At 43.3% G+C, this 25,745-nt stretch overlaps 1 protein-coding gene across 7 annotated transcripts in view; it reads right to left on the bottom strand.

Annotated features, from left to right (window-relative positions):
* tfeb (transcription factor EB) overlaps positions 1-25,745 on the bottom strand; it is a 158,407-nt gene that overhangs the window by 43,991 nt on the left and 88,671 nt on the right. For 5 of the 7 annotated variants that reach the window (XM_059950356.1, XM_059950350.1, XM_059950353.1 and 2 more), the window contains one exon: positions 10,842-11,091. In XM_059950356.1, coding sequence (XP_059806339.1) covers positions 10,842-11,045 — 204 coding nt within the window. In that variant the 5' untranslated portion in view covers positions 11,046-11,091. Of the gene's footprint in view, positions 1-10,841; positions 11,092-18,881; positions 19,084-25,745 lie in introns of those variants that run through there. The other 2 variants (XM_059950354.1, XM_059950355.1) reach the window with 2 other exon arrangements.

Here is a 25,745-nt window from a genome sequence, read left to right as displayed (position 1 = left end):
CTTTTCACATGCCAGTCTAAATGCCCCTTAAGTGTACAAATTCCAACACTTCTTCTGCCACTGCATTCCAAATATCACCACTCGCTGTGTGAGAAGATCTTTCTCTTCAGTTCAAAGATTCAAAGTACATTTGCTGTACTATCAAAGAATACATAAATTATATAACCTTGAGATTTGTTTGCTTACAGGCAGTCACAGAGCAAGAAACCCAAAATAACCCAATAAAAAAAAGATTAACCTCAAACCTCCCTGCGCAAAGAGAAAAAAAAACTAATCATGCAAACTATAGAAATGAGCAACTACAACAGCATTTCAAGCCAAATTGAGTCCTTAGATCAAAATCCCTGGAGTAGTCCGGAGTAGGCCCAAAGCCTCAGTATTCAGTTCCCCTTTAAACCTGCCATCTCTCACATTAAACCTATGGCTTTTTGTTTTTGATACAAGGCAAAACACCAACTGCACTTCTATCTTGTGAAAGCTCTTAAGAATTGTGTATATTTTATTGAGGTCACTGCTCAGTCTTCTGAAATATCTGTCTAACCTCCAGGGGGAATATCCTTGTCTCAGACTATTTCATCTAAACAGTAATATTGGACTATTGCTGAATTATTACAGTAAACTTAATCACATGCACATACTCCACACATAAGGACATGTCATGCCTGCCCAAGATATAGACAAGATTTGGCAGAGCAAACCTTCCTCAACAGTGCAAAATTAAGTATTCCCAGTGCAAACACAGATAGGAACTCCCTCTGCCCTTTTCCAGCTACACCTCCTCTACTGATACCCAACTGCAGCTTAAATACAGAGTAAATCTGATGTCAATAAGCAGTCTCAGAGATTGCTTGGAATATTTAAAGTACTTTTGCTACTTACCAGTAAGTGGATAGTTCTATAATTTGGTTAACCATTTAACCATCAGGCATGTTTTTCTTCCGATTTGCTATTACAGTGCTGGTCAAAATACCCTTCTTAACATATGAAAGCTTCAAAGCACATGCCACTAGGCTGAAGGACAGCTTCTATACCACTGTTATCAGTCTCTTAAACAGACCTCTTGTACGACATGATGGACTCTCAGCCTTACAATCTACCTCGCTATGATCTTGCACTTCATAAGTTACTTCAACTGCACTTTTTTTGGTAGCTTTTACACTTTATTCTGCAATGTTATTGCTCTAGCTTATTCTAGCTGCGTAAAGGTTTGATCTGTATACTAGATGAGATTTACACTGTGTCCGGGTACATGTGGCAATAATAAACCAATAGCACTAAGATTACTAGTGCACAATCTACTAGTAGTATTGTGAGCCAGTCAACCCTCACTTGCTGGGTCTGTCCCCATCAGATGATTATGGAGAAGTTCACAACACCTATATTGATTTCAGTGACCCCGACCACCCCTCCTGATCACTGGCCACAACCAGAAGGAAAAAGCCAGCTCCAGACCCAATTATCCAAACGCTACACAAGGGCCTGCATTAAAAAGCAGGTCCAGAATGGTCACAAGCAGTCAGTGTGTGCGCACGCATTTAAAACAGAAAGGAACAAGAGAACACATGATGCTTCATATAATGTTCAAATACTTTAGTGGTTAATGCTATATTTTAGAAATTTAAAAATGCAGCATCAACAAGAATCTATAAACATCAGTACGATAACTACCTAATGTGTTTTGCTGTTTGGAGGTTACCCAGGGCGGATCCTCTTTTTTTCTTTGAACAATGTAATGGGGCCTGAGAGAACAAATGGGATCCTGGCTAAGCACTTCACCCAATAGACTGCATGACCGATAGTGCAGCACTCCATCTGCAGGGTGTGGATCAGCCTAGACTAAAGGGTGGGGACATAAATCTGGAACTTTTTTATTACCCAGTGCTATCAGCAACAGAATGAAATCGGGAAGCTTTGCATGGGCTATGTGACAAAGCCAGGCTCTTCAGTTTTGATAGGACAAGTTATTGCAAAGTTAGTTCTTGCAAGTGCACACTTCCTTCACTGCTTCCCTCTGGCCCTTCCCCCATCCAGTATTATTGCAATCGCCAAAGTTCCCTGTTTTTTTTAAAATCACAAATTAAGATGCTAAATTTGGCTTTCTACCATTTCGGGAACTCGTGCTTCCACATCCCAGTCAACACTGACCTATTACTGTTATGTTTTGTAACTTCAAAACATTGAACCTATTCAAAGGAAAACATGGGAATCCGAAATATAAGTATAACTTCTTGTTTACTTTTAAGCAAAGCGCACACGTATCACATGGTACCATGAGGACCTATGTTATTCATGCATTTATATATACAAAACCCATAATGAATTACTTAAAGAACAAGGCTTAATCATCCTATATTATACGCACATACACACATACACACACACAAGATTACTCAAATACTACTGAAATATTAAATACACAACAATTACACATCAGACCACTATCTAGTTCACTGCTTTATATGAAGGAAATAAGCAAGAGGGATAAAATGTTCTGTTGTTTATAAACATTTATAAATTTATAAAAGGGAGGCAGCGGTACCATAGTAGTTAGCATAACATTATTACAGATTGGGGCATTCTACTGTTCAGAGTTCAATTCCGCCTCTGTTATGTGGGTCTGCGTGTGTGTCCATTGCGAGCAACAAGGACACTGACGTCCTTGGGTGTGGGTTTTGTGACTGGCGTGTGAGTTTGATTGAAGTGAGGGAGAGTTGCACAGGGTCGCCAACCTCACTCTCTCGTCCTGATCTATTGGGATCCAGCAGCGAGATGAGAGTCAAGATGGCCAGAGACAGGTCAGGATGCAGTGGGTGGCCTAGGGCGATCCACATACCTTCCTGTACTCCTTGTGCTCCAAAACGCACGCAGGGAAATGCCTTCCTGCCTTTCAAACCAGCTGGTGCTTTCCTCCGCGCAGTCCACCGAATCCAGTTTCCACATGTTTTGGGTAGACAGGTCTGAAGTCACCGAGGGTCCAAAAAAATCCTGCTGGCTACTCTCACCTGGTTTGTCGAAGCCATTTCCCCAAGCGGGGGCCAGCATTGCATGCAGACAACTTACTTGGAGCCACAGGTGAGAGCTGAGTGCCGGGCGAGGACCAAAGTTGAGGGTGTATGGGGTGTCAGGGAGGGGTAGCACCTTTGGAAGGGGAAGTGTCCCTTCCACTGTTATGTAAGTAGGCTCTGTATGCAACGCCTTCCCCCGTGCTCTGGTTTCCTCCCGCAGTCCAAAGACATACAGGGTAAGTTAATCGGTCATTATAAATTGTCCTGTGATTAGGTTAGGGTTAATCGGGGTTGGGGTGGGGGATTGCTGGGGTGACATGCCTCAAAGGGCCAACCTCGTGCTGTACCACTGAATAAATAAATACCACTTCTGGTGCTAGGTAAAACGTAGTCACAAGGATTCAGTGATTGTGCTTTATATATCACACTGGAATAATGAAAAGGAAACTCCCATCCCTCTCTTCAGTGCCCTTAGGGATCAGAAAACCCAACCCCTTTTCACCTCTCTATTTCCCACCCTTCTCTTTACAGGGGAGAAACACCCTTCTGGGAACATAGAACAGTACAGCACAGTACAGGCCCTTTGGCCCACTAGGTTGTGCCAACCTTTTAACCTACTTCAAGATGAATCTAACTCCCCTCCACCCCCCCACTCCACTTTTCTCTCATCTATGTTCCTAAGAGCCCCAGTACCCTCGGCAATGTATTTCATACACACTTCGCTCTCTGTGTGAAAAAAAAACCTACCTCTGACATTCCCCTGGCCCCCGGCCCTTTCCTCCAATCACCTTAGATGTCTGCCGTCTCATATTAGCTATTGGCACCCTAAGAAAAAAGCACTGGCTGTCCACTCTATGCCCCTTATCATCTTGTACACCTGTCAAGTCACCACTCATCCTCCTTCACTCCACAGAGAAAAGCCACAGATTGCTCAACATTTCCTCATAAAGTACGCTCTCTAATCCAGACAGCATTCTGGTAAATCTCCTCTGCACTCTGCACCCTCTCTACTGCTTCCACCTATTCCTATAATGAGGGGACCAGAACTGAACACAATATTCCAAGTGTGGTCTAACTAGAGCTATATAGAGCTGCAACATTACCTTGTGGCTCTTGAACTCAATCCACCTACTAACGAAAGCCATCACACTATATGCTTCTTAACCACCCACCTTATCATCTTGTGTAGCAGCTTTGAGGGATCTATGGACATGGACTCCAAGATCCTTCTATTCCTCCATTGAGTCGTGCCATTAATTCTGTGTTTCGCCTTCTAATTTAACCTTCCAAAGTGAATCACTTCACACTTCTACAGACTAAATTCCATCTGCTACTTCTCTGCATTGCTCTGCATTCTGTCAATGTTCCACTGTGACCCTCAACAACCTTCTACACTATCTACATTTCTGTCATCTGATTACTAACCCACCCTTCCATTTCCTTCTCCAAGTTATTTATAAAACTCACGAAGAACCAGGCTTCTCAGAACAGATCCCCGCAGAAAGCCACTGGTCACCAACCTCCAGGCAGAATACATTCCATCAACCACCACCCTTCGTCTTCTGTAGCCAATTCTGAATCCACATAGCCAAGATGCCATGCCTCCTGACTTTCCAAAGGAGCTTGCCACGGGAACCTTGTAAAACGCACCACTAAAATCCATGTACAGGATGTCTGCCATTCTACCTTCATCAATCAGTTTTGTCACTTACTCAAAGTAGTCAATCAGGCTTATGAGGCATGACTGGCCCATCTCAAAGCCATGCTGACTTATCCCTAAACAGTCAACGCTCATAAATCCTGTCTCTAAGAATCCTCCCACTGATCTAATATTCACTGGTGGGAAAAACAGGATTATTCTTATTACCGGTCTTGAACAAAGGAGTACCATTTGCCTTCCATAAGGAGGATGCAAGGACGTAATATTTTGGATCTAACCCAACCCATTTTGCACATTGTGAAGGAGGGAGTACAATATACTCTATATAACCTGGTGAGAATGAGGAACAGGAATATAAGACCATAAAAGATAGCAGAATTAGGCCATTCAGCCCATCACTTCTGCTCCACCATTTCATCTTGGCTGATCCAGATTTCCTCTCAACCTCATTCTCCTGCCTTCTCCCCGTAACCTTTCACACCCTGACTTATCAAGAATCTATCAATCTCCATCTTAAATACACCCAATGACCTGGCCTCCACCGCCTGTGGAAAAAAAAGCACAGATTCACCACCCTCTAGCGATAGAAATTCCTCCTCATCTCCAAACTAAATGGACGTCCTCTAATCTGGGGCTGTGTCCACTGGTCCGAGAGTCCCCCACTATAGGAAACATCCTCTCCACATCCGCTCTATCTAGGCCTTTTAACATTCAGTTCATTCAGAACGTAAAGTGAGAAGGAGCTCACAGCCTCCAGTGATGCCCCTGGACTGGAAGCGATTTGTGGGGCAGGGAGAAGAAGCATTACACTATATACACCCCAAGCTGTATCTAGGAATCAGAATCAGATTTATTATCATTGACTGATAGGACATGAAGTTTGTTGCTTTGCTGCAGCAGGACAGTGCAAGGGCATAACAATTACCATAATTTTTTTTAAAGTACAAAAAAGAGGGTAAAAGAGGAATAATAAGGTAAAGAAATAGAGGAAAATTAAAGGTATAATGAGGTCAAATAGATCAGGGTAAAGAAAGTTGTATTCTGTTTCTAACCTGCATTATGCAAGAGAAAGTATAGAATGATAATTCCATTATGTTAGAAACTCATTGGCTGTTACAGAAATTAAATGGAAGCTATTTTGTTTGTGCCAATCTTTTACATGCATCTGTTTGTTACAGGAGCTTGTGAGATATAGAGGATAACCGTGTGGCCTAAAGGCCAACAGCTACCACAGGAGAAACGTCAGGAATGCCCTTCAAACCTCCTTAAGGAGATGCAAGGGTCTCCTGGCATTGCCCTCCTATCCCAAATCCCACAGGCACTCCTCCGCTATCCCATCTCTCTCTTGATTTCCCCCCCCTCACCCATCTGGGCCACCCAGATTCTCCAACAACAGTTCCAGACCACTCTTCCCACTCAGCACCCACTCCAACAAGCTCTTTTCTCCCCCAGGCCTGCTGCCTTCCACTCCACACTGAAGCCGTTATAGGCTTCTGGTGCTCCTGGCCCCTTTTCTCACTAATGGGGGGGGGGGGGGGGAGAAAAACAGGCTGCCAAGTTAAAATTGCAGTTAAGCTCAAATGACGTTGTCGTGTAACAGAAGATCCAGTCACAAATTAAAGTTTGAAAGTCATCAGGTAATTTGGGCCAAGTGAATTACCAGTTTTAAATGTCCATTAGCTCGCCCAGATCCTGAAGAAGATCTGGTTAAAATAGCTCCCTGTGCTATTTTTTGTTGATTTTCTCCTTACCCCTTCCCCATCCCAAGATGATAGCTTCAATTATCTCCTTCGGAAAAAGAAGGGAGGGGAGGGAAAAGATTATTCAGAATAAAGACAAAATTAATTGCTTTGACTGCAATTACACAACGGACCAAAAGTCACAACTCTTCAGTTGATGGACTGAAGCAAATGAGAATGCTGAGAATCCCATGGGCAATGTTCTTCAGTACATTACATCTGATGCATATAAAACCCTTGCTGTGCAGCCAGTCTGCACTATGTTCTCACTGCTTTAGGAGGCCAGAGTTCACTGAACTGATTAATGTACCAATACCTGGTCCGCAATGACCTCAAATACAAATTCCTTCTTTCCTTCGCCCTTCCTTGGGATTAAAAATTTACTATTGCTCATGGTGACAAACTCTGCAAGGAAGTATCATACTGAAAATGTTCTTTTATAAACAGTTTTCTGCTGAGGACCCACACTCAACGTTTTAGGTACACCTTCTTCTCCTCTGCCATCAGAATTCTGAATGGTTCATGAACACTATCACTTTCACACAATTTATTCATTTATTTTATTGGAACAATGAATATTTTTCAATGTCTCGCACTGTACAACTGCCACAAATCAACAAATTTCATGGCACATGCCTGTGATAATAAATCTGATTCTGATTCTCAATAGATTAAGTACTAGTAGAGTTTGATTCCTTGATGATCCAGGCTTACTCTTATATTCATCATAAGAACATAGACTATTACAACACAGAACAGGCCCTTTGGCGCACAATGTTGTGCCAACCTTATAAATCTCCTCCTCTCTAAAACTTCCACTCCCTTCTATAAAGAGGCAGGCAGAACTGAACACAATGTTCCAAGTTTGGTCATTTAGGGTTTTATAGAGCTGCAACATTGCCTGCTAAACATAATCCCCAAGCTAATGAAGGCCAACTCACCATCCTCCTTCTTAATCACCCTATCAACTTGTGAGGCAACTTTGAGAGATCTATGGACGTGGACAGCAAGGTTCTACAATTTGTCCACACTGCTAAGAATCCTGCCACTAACCCTGTACTCTGCCTTGAAGCTTGACCGCTATGTTAAGACAAAACCTCTTCCTGCCCATTCTGTTGGATATTAACAAATCCCATGGAGCAACCTGAACACAGGCAAGGAATGCTTCCCAAGTCCTAGCTCAATGCTTTCCCTCCAGTCCCAAATTAAAATGAATACACCTTGCTCGTCTATGTAGAGTTCTGCTACGTGTACTTTGCCTAGTTTGCCTTTGTACCAGTGGTGACGGAGCACTGAAGCAACAATTTTGAAACAGCATTGGAGATATAATAGGGGGCAACAAATTTCATAATGGAACGTCATCTGTGAGAACTAATGCAAGTTTTGAAATAGAAAGAAAATCACTCTCTTTTGGCTCGTGATGTAATTCCAGTCAAAGCACCTTCCCCCTCCTCTATCACAAACATCAATTATCCCAATGTCTGTTTAATCAGATGCCAACTTGATGCATTTCCATTTCAGTCTCTTTGGTAAAAATGGGCAGCCTGAAAGAAGACCAGAGTCAGTTCCACAAGAGGGAGAGGCTGGGGGAAATGTGGACAATTAAGAGGGTTAGGAATCAGACAAAGGGCCAAAATTCCAGGAAGGAAGTGGAACCGGACAAAGGGAAGGTAGAGAGAGGGGGAAGAGGAGGGGGAGAAGCAGGGAAGGAGAGGAAGAAGGAAAACTGCAGATAGAGTGAAGAGATGGGCAAGGGTAAGAGGTAATGTATGTGGGAGGGAGAGTGTTTCAGCTCTTTTACAAGCGTGTTGGACACTGGCACCTCATTTGTCACACTCACACAGCCCTACAGAGATCAAGATGAATGCCAGGGAAAAAGGAAGAAGGAGGTAAACATAAGAACATAAGAGATAGGAGCAGGAGTAGGCCAATCGGCCCCTCAAGCCTGCTCCGCCATTCAACAAGATCATGGCTGATCCAATCTTAACTCTAGTTATCACCGAATCCCACAAGGCAACAGTGCCAACCAACAGGGCACCATGCCGCCCATTTTATTTTATTATTCATCCCGCCCAAACCCATGTGATCACCCGGGGGATAAAAAACGATTTGCCAATTGAGGAGAAAAAAGCTGGAAAATTCCTCTCCAACCCATCCAGGCTATCGAAAACTGGTCCAGGAGATCACATGGCTGATCTAAACCTAGCCTCATGTCCACTTACCTGCTCGCTCACCATATCCCCTAATGCCATTTTTATCCAGGAAAATGTCCATCTCCGTTTTGAATTTATTGAGTGTAGTAGCTTCCCCAGCTCTCTGGGGCAGTAAAATCCACAGCCCCACTACCCTCATCTCAGTCCTGGAATGGCATCCCCTTATTTAAAGATTATGCCCCCTAGTCCTAGTTTCACCCATCATTGGGAACATTCTCCCCGCATCCACCCAATCAAGCCCCTTCACAATCTTATATGTTTCAATAAGATTGCCCCTCATTCTTCGGAACTCCAATGAGTAGAGTCCCAATCTACTCAACCTCTCATCATACATCAACCCACCCATCCCCGGAATTAACCTAGTGAACCTTCTCTGCACTGCCTCGAGAGCCAGTATGTCCTTTCTTAAATATGGACACCAGAACTGCATGCAGTACTCCAGGTGTGGTCTCACCAATACCCGGTACAACTGCAGTAAGACCTCCCTGTTCTTATACTCCATCCCCCTAGCAATAAAAGCCAGCATTCCATTGGCCTTCTTGACCACCTGCTGCACTTGCATACTAACTTTTTGTGTTTCCTGCACCAGGACCCCCAGATCCCTTTGCACAGAAGCACTTTCCAGTTTCTCTCCATTTAGATAATAACTTGCTCTATTATTTTTCCTGCCAAAGTGCAAGACCTCACACTTGTCAGTATTATATTTCACCTGCCAAATGTCTGCCCAATCACTCAGCCTATCTATGTCCCCCTGCAGGGTTTCAATGTCCTCTGCACTCATAACACTCCCTCCCATCTTTGTGTCATCAGCAAACTTCGATACGTTGCACTTAGTCCCTTTCTCCAAATCATTAATATAGATTGTAAAGAGTTGGGGTCCCAACACCGACCCCTGCGGAACACCACTAGTCACCAACTGCCAGTCTGAGAATAAACCATTTATCCCAACTCTCTGTTTTCTGTTAGAAAGCCAATCCTCCACCCATGCCAGAATATTACCCCCAATCCCATGATTTTTTACTTTAAGTAATAATCTTTGGTGTGGCATCTTGTCAAATGCCTTTTGGAAGTCCAAATACACCACATCCACTGGTTCCCCTTTATCTACCCTATATGTTATGTCCTCAAAGGACTCCAACAAATTTGTCAAAATGACTTCCCTTTTGTAAAGCCATGCTGACTTTGTCCTATTAAGCTATGTTTATCCAAATGCCCTGTTACTGTTTCCTTAATTATCGATTCCAACATTTTGCCAACCACAGATGTTAGGCTAACTGGCCTATAATTCCCAGCCTTCAGTCTATTGTCCTTTTTAAATAAGGGAGTTACATTGGCATTTTTCCAATCTGCCGGGACCATTGCCGAGTCCAGCGAGTTTTGAAAAATTATCACTCATGCATCCACAATCCCGACCGCCACTTCCCTTAAGATCCTAGGATGCAAGCCATCCGGTCCAGGGGATTTATCCACCTTCAGTCCCATTAATTTATCAAGTACCATTTCCTTGGTGATTTGAATCGTAGTTAGCTTCTCTCCCCCTAGAGCCCCCTGTTTATCCAGTGTTGGGATATTTTGAGTGTCCTCTACTGTAAAAACTGATACAAAATATTTGTTCAGCGTTTCCGCCATCTCCATGTCCCCTACCATTAATTTCCCGGTCTCATCTTCTAGGGGACCAACATTTACTTTAGCCACCCTTTTTCTTTTTATCTAACTATAAAAACTCTTACTATCTGCTTTTACGTTTTTCGCCAATTTACTTACATAATCTATCTTCCCCTTCTTAATCAATCTTTCTGTTATTTGCTGCTGATCTTTAAAAGCTTCTCGATCTTCAATCTTCCCACTAGATTTAGCTGCCTTATATAACTTTATTTTTAGTCATATACTTTGCTTTATTTCTTTACTTAGCCACGGATAACTATTTTTTCTTTTACACCCTTTTTTCTTCAGTGGAATTTATTTTTCTTGATAGTTGTAAAATAACTCCTTAAATATACACCACTGATCAAGTACCGATCTTCCCTTTAATCTATTTTCCCAATCCATCTTAAGCAATTCCGCTCTCATACCATCATAGTCTCCTTTATTTAAGCTCAGTACACTTGTTTGAGATCCAACCCTCTCATCCTCTAATTGAATATGGAATTCGACCATGTTATGGTCACTCATTCCAAGGGGATCCTTTACTAGGGCATTTTTTATTAGGTTTTATTAGATGTACCTTTAAAACCTCCACGGGAACCTGCGGCCGTGACTGGAACTGGATGGAGTTGCTGACATTGATGGCAGGACTGGCATTGATCGCCATGCGCTGCTGCGTGAAAGGCATGGCGGCCTGTTGCTGCTGCTCCTTCTCCCGCTGCTCCTCCTTCTGCAGCTGCTCCCGCATTAACATCATCCGCAGACCGGTGCGGGACGACATCATGGCGGGTTGACTCCTGTCTCACAACACTCTGGTGAAAGCAAAGTCACTGCAAAACAAACAGACAAGTGTCTCATCAAGATGGGCTTGTACAAGAGAATAAATCCCCCCCCCCCTTCCCTCTATCCTCATTGTCTGTCCCTGTCTTTGCTGCCCCCTCTCCTCAGCTTTTCCTCTCTCTTCACCACATTCCCTCTTCCCAATCCCATCTCCCTCACCTACATTCCACCTACATTCCACTCTTCTTAGTCTTTGTTACCCTTTATCCTTCTCTGGGCTTCGCTTGTCATCCTTCCTCCCTTCCTCACTCCCTCATCTCTCCTTCTTTTTCCACCTCTCATTTCTGCCTTCCCCTCCTTCCCCCTCTTCCGTTCCCCTCTCCATCTTAGCCCTTCCCCTTCACTTTGAGGCAGACCAGTAAGGTTAACAAAATCAACCAATCGTGAACCACAGACACTAAACCCAAAAGCAGCAAGGTCTGATTGTGACCAGGAAAGTAACACAGCATCTTGCCTGCAAACCATACTGCTGAGCTAAGTGCACCAATCAGAAAGCAGTATCAGGACTGTGCATGTGACATTAACCAAAACACATCTCAGTCCTCCTACCACCCCACCAGCCTCTGGGTCCAACGTATAATTCACCGTAACGTTCGCCACCTCCAACGGGACCCCACATCTTTTCCTCTTCCCCCCTTTCTACTTTCCGCAGGGATCACTCCCTAAGTGACTCCCTTGTCCATTTGTCCCCTCCATCCCTTCCCACCAATCTCCCTCCTGGAATTTATCCTTTTAAGTGGAACAAGTGCTACACCTGCCCTTACACTTCCTCCTTCACCACCATTCAGGGCCCCAGACAGTCCTTCCAGGTGAGGTGACACTTCACCTGTGAGTCGGCTGGTGTGGTATACTGCGTCCGGTGCTCCCAGTGCGGCCTACTATATATTGGTGAGACCTGACGCAGACTGGGAGACCGTTTGGCTGAACACCTATGCTCTGTCCGCCAGAGAAAGTGTTCTGATATGTCTATCCATGGCCTCCTCTACTGTCAAGGTGAAGCCACACTCAGTTTGGAGGAACAACACCTGATATTCCGTCTGGGTAGCCTCCAACCTGGTGACATGAACATTGATTTCTCTAACTTCTGTTAATGCCCCTCCTCCCCTTCTTACCCCATCCCCTATGTATTTATTTATCCATCCATCCATTCCCCCACTTTTTTCCTCTCTCATTTTTTTCTGTCTCTGCCCCTCCCACAATCACTCCTTGCCTGTTCTCCATCTCCCTCTGGTGCTCCCCTTCCCCTTTCTTCTCCCTCCCATCACATGGAGGAAATACCGACAACTCGCCCAAGACGTCAAGTCTATTTCACTCCGTACATGTTGCCTGACCCACTGAGTTCCTCCAGCATTTTGCGTACGTTGGTGAGGTGGAACTTCCTCGGCCAGAGAGTGGTGAATAAGGCAGCTGTGGAGGCCAAGGCCTCCCATCCCATGATCCTTTCCTTTCTTCAGCTCTGTATCCTTTTTGCCAATCAACTTTCCAGCTCTTAGCTTCATCCCTCCCCCTCCTGTCTTCCCCTATCATTTCGGATCTCCCCCTCCCCATCCCACTTTCAAATCTCTTACTATCTCTTCTTTCAGTTAGTCCTGACGAAGGGTCTCGGCCCGAAATGTTGACTGTACTTCTTCCTATAGATGCTCCCTGGCCTGCTGCATCCCACCAGCATTTTGTGTGTGTTGTCTCAGTTTAGGAAGTTAGCTAGCTCAGTAATTAGCATTGGTAAATGTGGGATTAGCAACTAACAATCAGGAGGAAGAAAAGCATGTTGGGATGGGTGAAAGGAATTGACGATATTTCAAGTTGAAACCCTGCACCACGCCTGGGATCAGTGGGAGGAGGAGGCCAGGGCTTATGCTCCTGATTTCCATCCTCAGAGCCCTGCTGTAAATACTGAAAGGCCTGGACAGAGTGGATTTAGAGATGACATTTCAATTCGTAGGAGAGATGGGCCTCAGAATAAAGGGATGTCCCGTTCAAATTGAGATGAGGAGGAATTTAGGGCATAAGGGATTTTGAAAATCTGGAGGTCTTGAGTAACAGATACAAAATGCTGCAGGAGCTCAGCACGTCAGGCAGCATCACATGGAGGAAAATACCGACAACTCGCCCAAGACGTCAACTGTCTATTTCCCTCCGTACATGTTGCCTGACCCACTGAGTTCCTCCAGCATTTTGCGTACGTTGGTGAGGTGGAACTTCCTCGGCCAGAGAGTGGTGAATAAGGCAGCTGTGGAGGCCAAGTCATCGAGTGCATTTAAGGCAGAGATTGATAGGGTGCTGATTGGTAAGTAGGTTAAAGGTTACAAGAAGAAAACAATAGAATGGGATTGAAGAAATAATTAGCCAAGTCTGAATGACAGAACAGACTTGATAAGCCGAATGACCTAATTCTGCTCCTATACCTTATAGTTTAAAATACTGCAGATATATTTGGTTGTTCAGTGAAGCCCAGAATAGGGGTTTACCAAAATAATATTTTCCATGTTCCACCAGAAAAGATCATAAAAATAAGAGATTAGTGAAAATATCATTAAAAATGCTGGATTACCTTGAGTCAATTCAAGTTTAATTGTCATTCAACTGCACATGAATACCCATGAATACAGCCAAATGAGACAGCGTTACTCTGGGGTCAAGGTGCAAAACACTGTACCAACAGTCACATACAACACAAGGCACACATAGCACATACAAGATGGCAAGCACATGTAAGATATCACTAAAGTACAGCAATGGCAAAAATAAATAGTCCCCATCCTGAGTCCACTAATGCCGCTGACATCTGCATTCAACTCCGATACAGCTTGTCTTCTACCCTGTGAATACAAGGCAGGGTGGAGAGCAGCACTGACTCTCGCTCGGGCGCCGAGCCATGTCGCCCTGGTGAAGCACATCAGTTTCGGCACCACCCTCCTGGCAGCTTAAAATAGGTATCACCATGGACTGAGGCCACACAGCTACTCTGCTGTCTGCCAATAAATCAGTGAATCACACTTGCAGCATTCCCTGTTAACAATATCCAATACACTCATTTTTATTGCCATATAAATCCTGTCTGTGACAGAGGGAGCCTCCTTTGCACATATGTCTGGTCTTGCCCTCTTTTGGAAAAATATTGGAAAGACATTTTTGATATTATTTAAGCAGTTTTGTGTATTTATTTGCAACCTCATCCTATTACTGCAATTTTTGGATTACCAGTGATCGACTCGTCAATTATTCCCTTCAGCTTGCCGTTTGATTCCATTTGTTACATTAATAGCCAGAAGATCCACTTTATTTAAAAGGAAAGATTCTAATCCCTCTACTACATTTCAATGGTTTTCCCAAACTATAACATGTTTAAACTCAGGAAAAATTAGGATTGTCACTATCGACCCTTCAGTTAAATTTGAAGAAACTTGGAGGCCATTTATTCAACAGTTTCATATGATGTAAGCTGACCTTTTCTGAATCCTTCTCAATAACTTTTTGTTCGTGTATAGAGGAGCGGAGTTAATGACAAATAAGGATTTTAACCTTTGAAACATGGCAGCTCAGCTTTTGTTTTGTTTTGTTTTTACTTTGTTTTTTGTAGTTTAGAGGGACATTTTTTTCTATATAAAATTTTTTGAATCTTTTTCATGTTCCGTTATTAAGAGATTGGGAGGCTTAGATTACATATGTTACTCGGAGTCTGTTTCTGTATACATTAACCATTATTAATGTAATCCCCATCTCTTTGTATCATTATCATTGTTATGTTTATCTATTTGAAACTTAATAAAAAAGATTGAGAAAAAAAAACAATATTCAACAGGGTCCTGCGATCACAAGTGTCTAAGATGCTCACTCACTATTAGACTGCACAGTCTCCTCAGAAGCTTCTCTGACACAAGCAGCAGCACGATCTGCTGCACGTCCAGCTCCTTCGGTTTCTCCGCCAACAAGCAACTTGCTGATGGGGTAGACCTGCAGTACTTCAAGTTCTTGAATGTCTAGCAGGATCTTGCCATTATAGAAAATGTTTCAAAAGGACAGCAGCACCTTAGTTGACCCCCATAGAAGCTGCTGCGATCAGACATGCTGCCATCTTACCGATAGAATCTGGATCCTGTCAAGCCCTTGACTGCAGAAAATATGCCACCTCAGCCTATTTGTGATTCCAGTTCCAAAACACCATTTCTATTGAAATACAGTACCTTCAAAATCATAGTGAACTTTAACAGTAAATTTACTTTTCCATTGTGCCTTTAACATGGGAGTCGCAGACCTCATTTAACCAGCATGCACTTAAGTAGATACCAAGATAGGTGATCAAGGTTTGGTCAAAGAGGCAAGTTAATGAGAGGATGAGGAAGTGGAAGAGAGGGAGAAGTTAACAGGATTTTCCAGAGTGAGAAAACAACACTTACATCCCAGCTCCTCCCTTTACTACTTCAGCATAATAGGTTCACTCCAGTTCCACATCAAACAGTTTGAGGAACAAGGTGGAGGCAAATAGAAGTCCTTATTTTAATTCTGTTTATTTTTCTTTTAAATATGATCACTTATTAGCAGCGAACATCCCAGCTCAGCAGCAGTACCTGCATCTACCACTGCCCATGTAATGGGAGCTAGGTCTGGTACTTGGTTCTGTGAAGGACAAAACTGTGGGCAGGGTGGGCTGTGTCCAAACAAAGCAAGAAAGTAAGCCTCAGTGGGCGAAGCAGTACCGAAACACTGGGTATGTAACAGGGAGAGTTGATAGAGGGGAACCTGGTGATGTGATAGATTTCGATTTCCAAACACATTTGATAAGGTGTAACAAAGAGTTTGGCATATAAACTAAATTCCCATAGTACTGGAAGAAATGTGTTAGAATGGCTGTCCCATAGAAAACAAAGTTAGAATAAAAGGATCCTTTCCAGATCAAAGATAGGTAACCAGTGGGGTATCACAGGGACCAGTTCTTGACCCACAATTGCTCACTATTTATGCGACAAACCTAGAGGAAGGAACAGTTTGCAAGGTTTTCAGATTTTCCAATGACACAAAAGTAGGTGGAAGGGCACATTGTGAAATGAATGCTGTGATTCTGCAGCAGAATGCAGATAGGATGAGTAGGCTGGGCAAATAGACTTTAACCGGGGGAAGTGCGAGACCATGCAGTTTGTTAAGAAAGAGCAGCAGGCAGTTAAGATCTACATGGACAGGGATGGCAGGTGAGTGAAGAACAGATGGATGTGGGTGTTCTGGTGCACGAATCACAAAAGAAGTCCACAGACAAGTCCAACAAGTGGTTGAAAGGATGAATAGTATCTGACCTTTAATGCAAGGTGGCTGGAGTTTAAGAATAGAGAGGCTTTGCTGGAGTTGAACAGGGTGGTGGTGAAGCCTCACTGAGAACACTGCATATAGTTTTGGTCTACTTACCTAAACAAAGATATAGTAACGGGGGGGGGGGGGGCGGGGAAGCACAGGGGAGACACATCTGGTTAATACAGGGATATGAAGCTTCTCCCTTTAAGAGAGACGAAATAGCTTTGGCCTGCATTCCTTGGAGTTTAGAAGAACGAGGTGTGACTTTATTCCAACATATAATATCCTAAGACACTTGACAGGGTAGACCTGCAGGTGCTTTCACCATTAGGCACGTAAGGGACCAGTGGTTTAAAACTGAGAAACATAGAAATTTCTTCTTACAAAGGGTGGCAAATTTCTGGAAGTCTCTACACCAATAGCTGATGGGTGGATTGTTAGAAGCATTTAAAGTACACTGGACAAATATTTAATTGGTTAAAAGGTATAGAGCTATGGAGAAGTGGCACAGGAGCTGAGGCCAGCATAGATCAGCCATGATCATGTGAAAGAGTGGGGTAAACCGCTACTCCTGTTTCTTTGTGTTAATGTGCGAGATTGCACATTCTCCCTGTGACTGCCTGGGTTTCCCCAGGGTGGATTTTAGTCTCTTCCCTCATCCCAAAGAATGTGGGTGAGTAGTAGAATCTGGGATGAGTTAAATGGGGAAAGTGGTGGGATTAAAACTGGATTAGCATAGGACTGGTGTAAATAGAGTCATAAAGCATTACAGCACAGAAACAGGCCCTTCAGCCCATCTAGTCCATGCCAAACTATTATCCTGCCAAGTCCCATCGATCCGCACCTGGTGGTGGATCCACACCCACCACCCTCTGAGTGAAAAAGTTGAAAGTAAATTTATTATCAAAGTACATATATGTCACCATATACAACCCTGAGATACATTTTCTTGTGGGCATACTCAATAAATCGATAATAGATAACAATAATAGAAACAATGAAAAACCGCACCAATGGTAGCATTCAGCCAGTATGCAAAATACTCAAACTGCGCAAGTATAAAAAGAAATAAATAAAAAGCATAAATAAGTAAGAACATGAGATGAAGAATCCTTGAAAGTGAGTCTGTACTGTAGGTTGTAGGAACATTTCAGTGATGACACTGAGTGAAGTTAGCCCCTTTGGTTCAAGAGGGTTGAGAGGTAATTATTCCTGAACTTGGTGGTGTGAGTCCTGAAGCTCCTGTACCTCTTCCTGATGGCAGCAGCGAGAAGAGAGCATGTCCTGGGTGGTGGGCGCCCATGACAATGGATGCCACTTTCTGTGACAATGTTTCGTGTAAATGTGCTCAGTGATGGGGAGGGCCTTTTGCGTGATGGACTGGGCAGTACCCACTAACTTTTCTATGCCTTTTCATTCAAGGGCATTGGTGTTTCAGTACCAGGCTGTGATGCCCCCAGTAAATACCCTCTCCACTGCACATCTACAGAAGTTCCCCTTCATGTTCCCCCTTAAACATTTCACCTTTCACCGTTGAACTATGACCCCTAGTTCTAGTCTCACCCAACCTCAGTGAAAAATCCTGCTTGCCTTTACCCCTCAAAATTGGTAGTAGATGAGGACACAGTGGAGCGGAGGGGCCTTTTTTTTTTCGCGTCTTGACTCTTGGAGTTGTGAGCAGAAGAAAGAGAGCTGGAGACCAGGGAGGACCAGTGTCTTTTCGCAGAACTGCTGTTCAGATCAAGTTAACCCCCCGCCCCCCGTCCCCGTCCCCAAATCGGAATCCCACTTTTTACAAAATCAAAATCGCGAATAATATTATGAAACCACAGACCAACAACCATACGCTGTGCGGTGCATGTGACAGTCAGCGGGGCCTGATCGGCGGACGGGAGCAAGCCTCGCCACCGAATCCCGTCACCCCCCCAGCGTGCTTTCCCGACTGAGATGGGAAATCGTGAAGAAGTTTCCCGTTTAAATTATTGCTCCTTCCCGCCGTCGGCGAATAGTTAACAGGCGTTTAGGAAGGAGTCCCGTTTAGTTTAGTTCCCGATTTTAGAAAGTTAAAAGGAAAACTTTTAAATTGTACTGGAAATATACAATAGACTTTTCGATTTTAAGGAACGATTGGGCATAAAAATAATTGTTTTGACCGTTAAAAAAAATGAAGCCTCTATTGTCAATTCCCCCCCCCCCAAAAAAGTTTTATAACATCGTTTTAGTTTCTGCGAGAGAGAGGAAGGGGGGTGGGAGGCGTGGGTTTGGGAGTTGAGGTAAAGGAGACTGGGGACGAAGGGTGGTAGATAAAGGGATCGATTAATGTAAATTCAGCTCCCGCAGATCACCTGCGGGTCCGCCATCATTGTCTCTACATCCTGTCCGTTTCGAAGACACTAGCAGTCAGTTACAAACTCGGAAACTCGTCTCCAAAACATAAAACTTTGGTCGGTCCAAGTTCAGTAAATCAGTCTTACAATGTGACAAAACAGCAACATACCACAGTGTTATATACCACAGGACGGAACATTTAGTGTCTGAACGAGACTATTTTCCATTTCATCTATTATATCATGGCTGATCTGTACCTCAATTTATCATGGTTCCAATCGTCTCAAACACAAAAGTCTACCGATCTCTATCAAGAATCATCCCGTTCAACGACATCTTGTGGCGAGAGAATTCCAGTTTCACTATCTTTTGATCAGGAAGTGTGGCTTGACGTGCCCGCAAACGATTTAAATTTTATTTTACAGTGCCTCCGTAAGTATGTTCTACCCTTTTAGGTCTTTCCCTTAATCATATTGAAAAAGCCTTTTATCTACCGAACGGGCAAGATGTAAACTAGATTTTGTAAACCGCTGTCAGAATTTAGCAGTTTGAGCTTGGGCATCGCTCTGTTGAAACTTCCCTGCCAAAACCAGCCCATCCAGGCACCCGAAAACGCCACAGTACGAACTCGTCACAGCGCGCCAAAGAATTAATAATCAGATTTCTATTCTGCTACAGCTTACCCATCTGTCCTTTGTACTCCGCATCCCTTAGTATCAAAAGCTATCAATCCATTCTTCTTTTTAATTGCCTTATCTGTCCCCGTGACCCCCAGTATCACAGGTCGTCCTCTGTTCCTGGTCTCTCACCATTGAAAAGATGCTGATTTAACTTTATCCGATCAAATTGGGTGACGGTCCACATTGAATTGCAGTCTTGCCCACTATCCCTATGGTAGAGTCATAGAGAGGTGCAGCAGAAACAGGCCTAACCATTTAAACTGCCTACTCCCATTAACCCTCCATACCCCTACCATCCATGTACCTATCTCTTATGTTGGAATCAAGTTTGCATGCACGAACTGTGCTGGCAGCTCATTCCACATTCTCAGGACTCTCGGAGTGAAGAAGTTTTCCTCATGTTCCCCATAAACTTTTCACCTTTCACCCTTAACCCATGGCCTCTGGTTGTAGTCCACCCAACCTCTGCAGGAAAGGACTCCGTCCTGCTGAAGGGTTTCAGCCTGATACGTTAACCGTACTCTTTTCCACAGATGCTGCCTGGGCTGCTGAGTTCCTCCAGCATTTTGTGTGTGTGTGTGTGTGTTCAGATTTTCTCTTCTCAGTAGGAAAGACCTGTTTGCATTTATCCTATGAATACCCCTCATAATTTTGTATCAAAATTCATTACTACCCTGCTACAATTCTCTGCTCTTTTTCTAACCTACTTACACGTGTCACCTAGATTTGAGATTATTAGCATGCTTGGGTTATGTGGCATCTTTGTTAGTAAACATGTTCAAATGCTGAGATTCTAACATGGACTCCTCACAAATAATTCTTTGTTCAAGATAAAAGGTTAATTCCAATTCAATCTATCCTCTGTTTAGTTAGGAATCATTTATGTGTAATCTTATTGAATGCCTTCCAGGAGCCAATATCATTATCTTCCGTAAAACTACTTTATCAATCACTGCTTTAAAAAATCCAATAAGGCTTATTCAAAATGACTTATTCTTTACAAATCCACTTGCTCTCTGACCACTTAAAAAGCCTATACTGTTTCTAATAACAGATTTAAGTACCGTAGTTTTCTCAGAATTGATTTTAGACTCACATAGTTATAACGTCCAATTTCCCCTTTCCTTCTTAGGTAATGGCAGTTTTTCTGACAGACAGGAGAATTCCAGAATCTAAAAACTTTTGGAAAATGGTGATTGCAACATCTACAATTTACTGCTTGCAATGTACAGAGATAATACCATCATATTCTGGTATTATTGCTTAGTGTTTTTATTTTCTCCATCATATTAATATTAATTTGTATCTTTATCAATTGACATCATGTTTGTCAGAAGAAGGTAGACAGAGAGAGTGTAGCAAGGTGAGAAAGAAAGGATACAAGACCCTACTCCATCGCTTACACCATTGTTCAGCAGGGCTAGGGCAGAATCAAATTGTGAAGCCCCCACAATTGAAATCCCTGTTGCCTTTCTCCATCACTGTACAGAAGAACAGAAAATTGGCCATTTCTTCATAATTTACATTCCAGGTACAGCATGAGTACTCAGAGATAAATTCATATTTTACCTTAAACCCTCCAAGAGGACCACAACCTTGTCATAGAGTTTGGAGGCTTGCATGCTTCTGTGATGGTTTGGGTCAGGGCCTTGTGCTTTGGCTTTTGGTAGAGCTGTTGTTACTTCTCTCCACACCTTGTGGCACATTGGGTGGCAACTTTACCATTTCCTTAGCATTTTGCCTTTTATTTATAATGAGGCTGAGTTGCTAGCTCGACGATCATCCCAGCACAAATGGGAAGCGTGCAAGGAGCTGGCTGAATTCAAACCCGGACCACTTGCTCAAAGTCTGGTGGTGAAACCGCTACACCACTGGCTGGCTGTTGCCAAACAGGCTAAAGATTTGAGGCCAGACTAAGAGTGGTCCACTGGTCCTCCAGGTTCGGGGGTTAAGCTGAGGGCCAACAAAACTGACTGGTCAAACAACAATTATTATCGAAACAGCAATGAAGAATCCATCTTTACAACAGAGGTGTAGGACCTTCATTGCTGCCCCAAATACCTGTGGTGTAACAGGCAGTAAGTAACCTTGAATACAAGAGATTCCATGGCCTGGAAATCCAAAATAACACACACAAAATGCTGAAGGAACTCAGCAGGTCAGGCAGCATCTGTGGAAAGGAATAAAGAGTCAATATTTAAGGTCGAGGCCCTTCAGCAGGACTGGAAAGAAAGGGGGAAGAAGCTAGAATAAGAATATGGGGGAGGAGGGGAAGGCATACAAGCTAGAAGGTGATAGGGGAAAGTTGTGTAAGGGGGTAGGTAGGTAGGCAAAGTGAGAAGCTGGGAGGTGAGAGGTGGTAAAGGCAAAGGGCTGGAGAAGGGATCCAGTTGGAGAGGAGAGTGGACTGTGGGAGAAAGGGGAAGGAGGAAGGCCACCAGAGGGAGGTGATAGGCAGGTGAGAAGAAGAGGTGAGAGGGGAGCCTGAATAGGGAATGAAAGAAGTGAGAAGGGGTAGGGGGGAGAAATTACTGGACATTCGAGAAATCAATGCTCCTCAAGTAGGAGAAGCAACACCTCATATTCCATCTGTGTGTGTTATTCATCTTTGACTTTGTATTGTTTGTAATTTTGCACACAGGGCCCTAGAGATACAGGAGCTGTGCAAGATGTAAATGAATGTTACCGTGGCAGATGTGAGTGGGTAGACAACATTTAATTGCTGTGCACTACGTGGACTGATTCAGCACAGGGGAAATGTTAAATAAACCACAGGCTATATTTTTTCCATAACTCATCACCTTCTTCCCCTTTTTGATTTAGTTCTACTGTACTGACTGTCTTCTGCAACCAAACCACAAAAAAATCATTGCACAATGCTCAAAGGCAAGGTAGACTATTTGACAGAAATTTTCTTCTTAAACTTACCTTATTCTCACACAGCTCTTTATTACGCTGCCCCTCAATTGCAACCTGCTTCAGATTCAGATTCAGCTTCGTACTAAACAGTTTGCACGCGAAAATATAGATGCAGGAGGGGTGGCAGTTCTCATAGACAATATGCCCCAAAGTCATGTTGCAAAAGGGGTTGAGGAGTTGTGCAGATTAGTGTCATGACAGTAATCTGAAAAAGGAGGGTAACACAACCCATATTGCGCAGGGCTGGGGTGGAAGGTGAGTAGGGTGGTAGGATCACATGGATGGATCGATTTCTGTAAGAATGGAGCTGTACAGCTCAGAGTGAGGTCATTTGCCTCTTCACGCCTGTGTCAGCATTCTGAAAACACCACACTGCTCTTTCCCCATAATCAGAAGAACTTTATCCTGCCCCCCATGCAGATTCTCATCCAATACTCTGAAAGCACCTCCTGAATCAGTTATGACCTCTCATTCAAGTGGAAGAATTTTTGTCTAACTATAGAGCAACAGTAGTGCAAAGCCACGATAGCTGGAAACCACAGGGGGATTCTTTGAGTGCACAAGAAATCAAGATAATAGCAGAAGCAGCTGAATAAATGTTTTCAGTCTTCAGCTCTTTGATCCAGGTTTCGCCATGCACACTAAACATCTTCCAGGTTCAGCAACAAGGATTGTTCTTTGATACTGCTCCTGCAAGACACTCTACATATTTCAAGAGCAGCACACACAAAATGCTGGAGGAACTCAGCAGGTCAGGCAGCATCTATGGAGAGGAAATAAAGAGTCAATGTTTTGGGCCGAGACCCTTCATCGGGACTAGAAAGGAACGGCAAAGAAGCCAGAATAAGAAGGTGGGGAATAGGAAAGAAGTAGGTGATAGGTGAAGCCAGATGATGGGGAAGGTAGGTGGGTGGGGTGAGAAGCTGGGAGGTGATAGGTGGCAAAAGTCCCAGATTCAAGTTAATTTATCACATGTACATTGAAACGCCTAGTGAAATGCAGCATTTGTATTAATGGCCAACACACCCGAGGATTTGCAGGGGCAGCCCACATAGCATGCCCGCAATGCTCGGCAGAACAACACACAACAAGCAACAAAATAACATCAGCAAAAACAAGCCCCGTCCCTCCCTCCCATCCATGCACAGAAACGTTTATATATGTAAATGTATTTATATATGTGTGTGTGTATTCGTATCTATAAATGATAGTAGTTGTCCTGCAGGTGACTATCAATGCCACATTATTGAGAAACAAAGACTGAAAAATGTCCAAGTGAAGATAGCTGATGAAATAACATCACTAAATTTCAGTGTAGAGGCAAGACTGAGGGCAATGAACACTTCCTTAGAATTGAGATCTGAGAAAGGTGGCTGCACTGCAAGAGAGGAAGCAACGGAATTGACAGCAGGCAGGGTAGGATAAGAACATGCAAAAAAAAAACAAGATTTAAAGATTTGCTTTATTTGTCACATGTACATCAAAACATACAGTGAAATGCGCCAATGACCAACTGCACTTCCGAGGAAGTGCTGGGGGCAGCCCACAAGTGTTGCATGCTTCCGGTGCCAACATAGTTTGCCAACAATTTACTAACCCTGACCTATACATCTTTGGAGTGTTTCACAACAGTCGTTTGCATTTGCCCACAAAGGGAAGTAGCCATCATGATTCCTCTTAACTAGTGAATCACAAAGCTTTTCATACGTGACCATTTATACACCAGAGTGCGCGCGCACACACACACACACACACACACACACACACACACACTACACTCAGTGGTCAGTCTACTATTAGGTACAAAGCAGTAGCTAATAAAGTAGACACAGAGTGTATAAGTTTGCAGATGGTAGGAATGCTGCCTTGTCACAACTTAAGCAGGACATCCTCTTTGACTATTCTAAATGTTGATGTATCATTCCCCTCTACGGTTTTGACATTTAAGAAAATCAGTCAGCAGCTTTCCCTTGGATTTGAAGTACTGTATTATTTTAGTCAAATCAAGTGGAAAGGTTACTGTTTTGCCACAGCAGTGTCATAGACCATTAGCTCAATGCACTGGGTCAGCCCAGGGCGCACGTGCGCATACATGTACACACACACACACAGTGAAAAACATAGATGAAAGCAGAAAAAGTGAAAGAAGTTCATAGGAGAAATATTTACCCATTCAAATTAACATCGATTAATAAAAAGATAGCACAGCCATAGCATTTAAGGTAAACAAAATTGTGGCAGCTCTGGTATCAATTTAATATCTTCAGTAATATGTCAGTGATATTGACAGATACTCAAATACAACATGTTGACAACACTTCCTTTCATGCACTTCCAACATGCGTTCATACAGGGGGCATCTTCCAGATTTACTGCTTTAGACAGGATTCTCAGTAACCAATTCATTGCAATGAATGTGTCTAATGTTGCTGAAAAGGGTGTGAAGCCAACTTCAGGTGCTTAACTGCACATTACCTGAGGGCTACATTGCTGGAGCTTTATTGTATTGCTAAGGACAACAAACTCCATCCGGTGCAAAGCAACATACTGGCAAATCAATTACTAAAAGCACAACCACTAAATTGTAAATATCGTCTGAGTAATTTCTAGTGTCAGCTAAGTCACAACTGAATTAAAACAATCAACTCTAAATGAGGCATTGTTCAGTTGCATGACAGCCCTGGGGAAAATGCTGATTTCCAGTCTGGATGTCCATGCTGAGATGTTTCTGTATCTCCTGTCAGATGGTAGGAGATTGAACAGGTGATTTCTGAGGTGGGATGAGTCCATCACAATTTTGCGAGCCCACTGTAGACATCGTGAGATGTAAATGGTTTCCATATCTGGTAGTTGTATCCCAGTGATGCCCTATGCAGTCTTGATCCCTCGCTGAAGAGCTTTTTGGTTGACCTTGTTGCAGTTAGTGTACCATACTGTTATGCAGTAGGTCAATATGCTCTCAATTACACATCAGTGAAGGTTTACCAGCAGTTACATGCACAGAATGCTGCAGGAACTCAGCAGCCCAGGCAGCATCTATGGAAAAGAGTAAACAGTCGACATTTCGAGCCAAGACCCTTCATCAGTGGACCCTTTACCAGCAGCTTTTGGGGCAGATCTGCTCTCTTTAAACTCCTAAGATAGTATAGGTGGAACTGAGCCTTCCCTAATATCAAGGAGGTGTTGGCAGTCTGAGAAAGCTCCTTTGTGATGTTCACTCACAAGAACTTAAAGCATAACATCCAAAATGATATCCTATCTTTAGGCCAACATGGAATCAAAGATCTACATGACTTAGAAAGCCTCTGGGACCACTAAATTTATGGTACGTCTATGGAAGAGTTACCAATTAATTGACCATAAGACCCAGGCGCAGAGTTAGTCCATTCCACCTATAGGATCTGCTCTGCCATCCATCATGGCTGATTTATTAT

Source organism: Hypanus sabinus, chromosome 25, assembly GCF_030144855.1.
Source record: "Hypanus sabinus isolate sHypSab1 chromosome 25, sHypSab1.hap1, whole genome shotgun sequence".
Lineage (NCBI taxonomy): Eukaryota > Metazoa > Chordata > Chondrichthyes > Myliobatiformes > Dasyatidae > Hypanus > Hypanus sabinus.
This window is presented reverse-complemented; position numbering and strand designations above follow the sequence as displayed.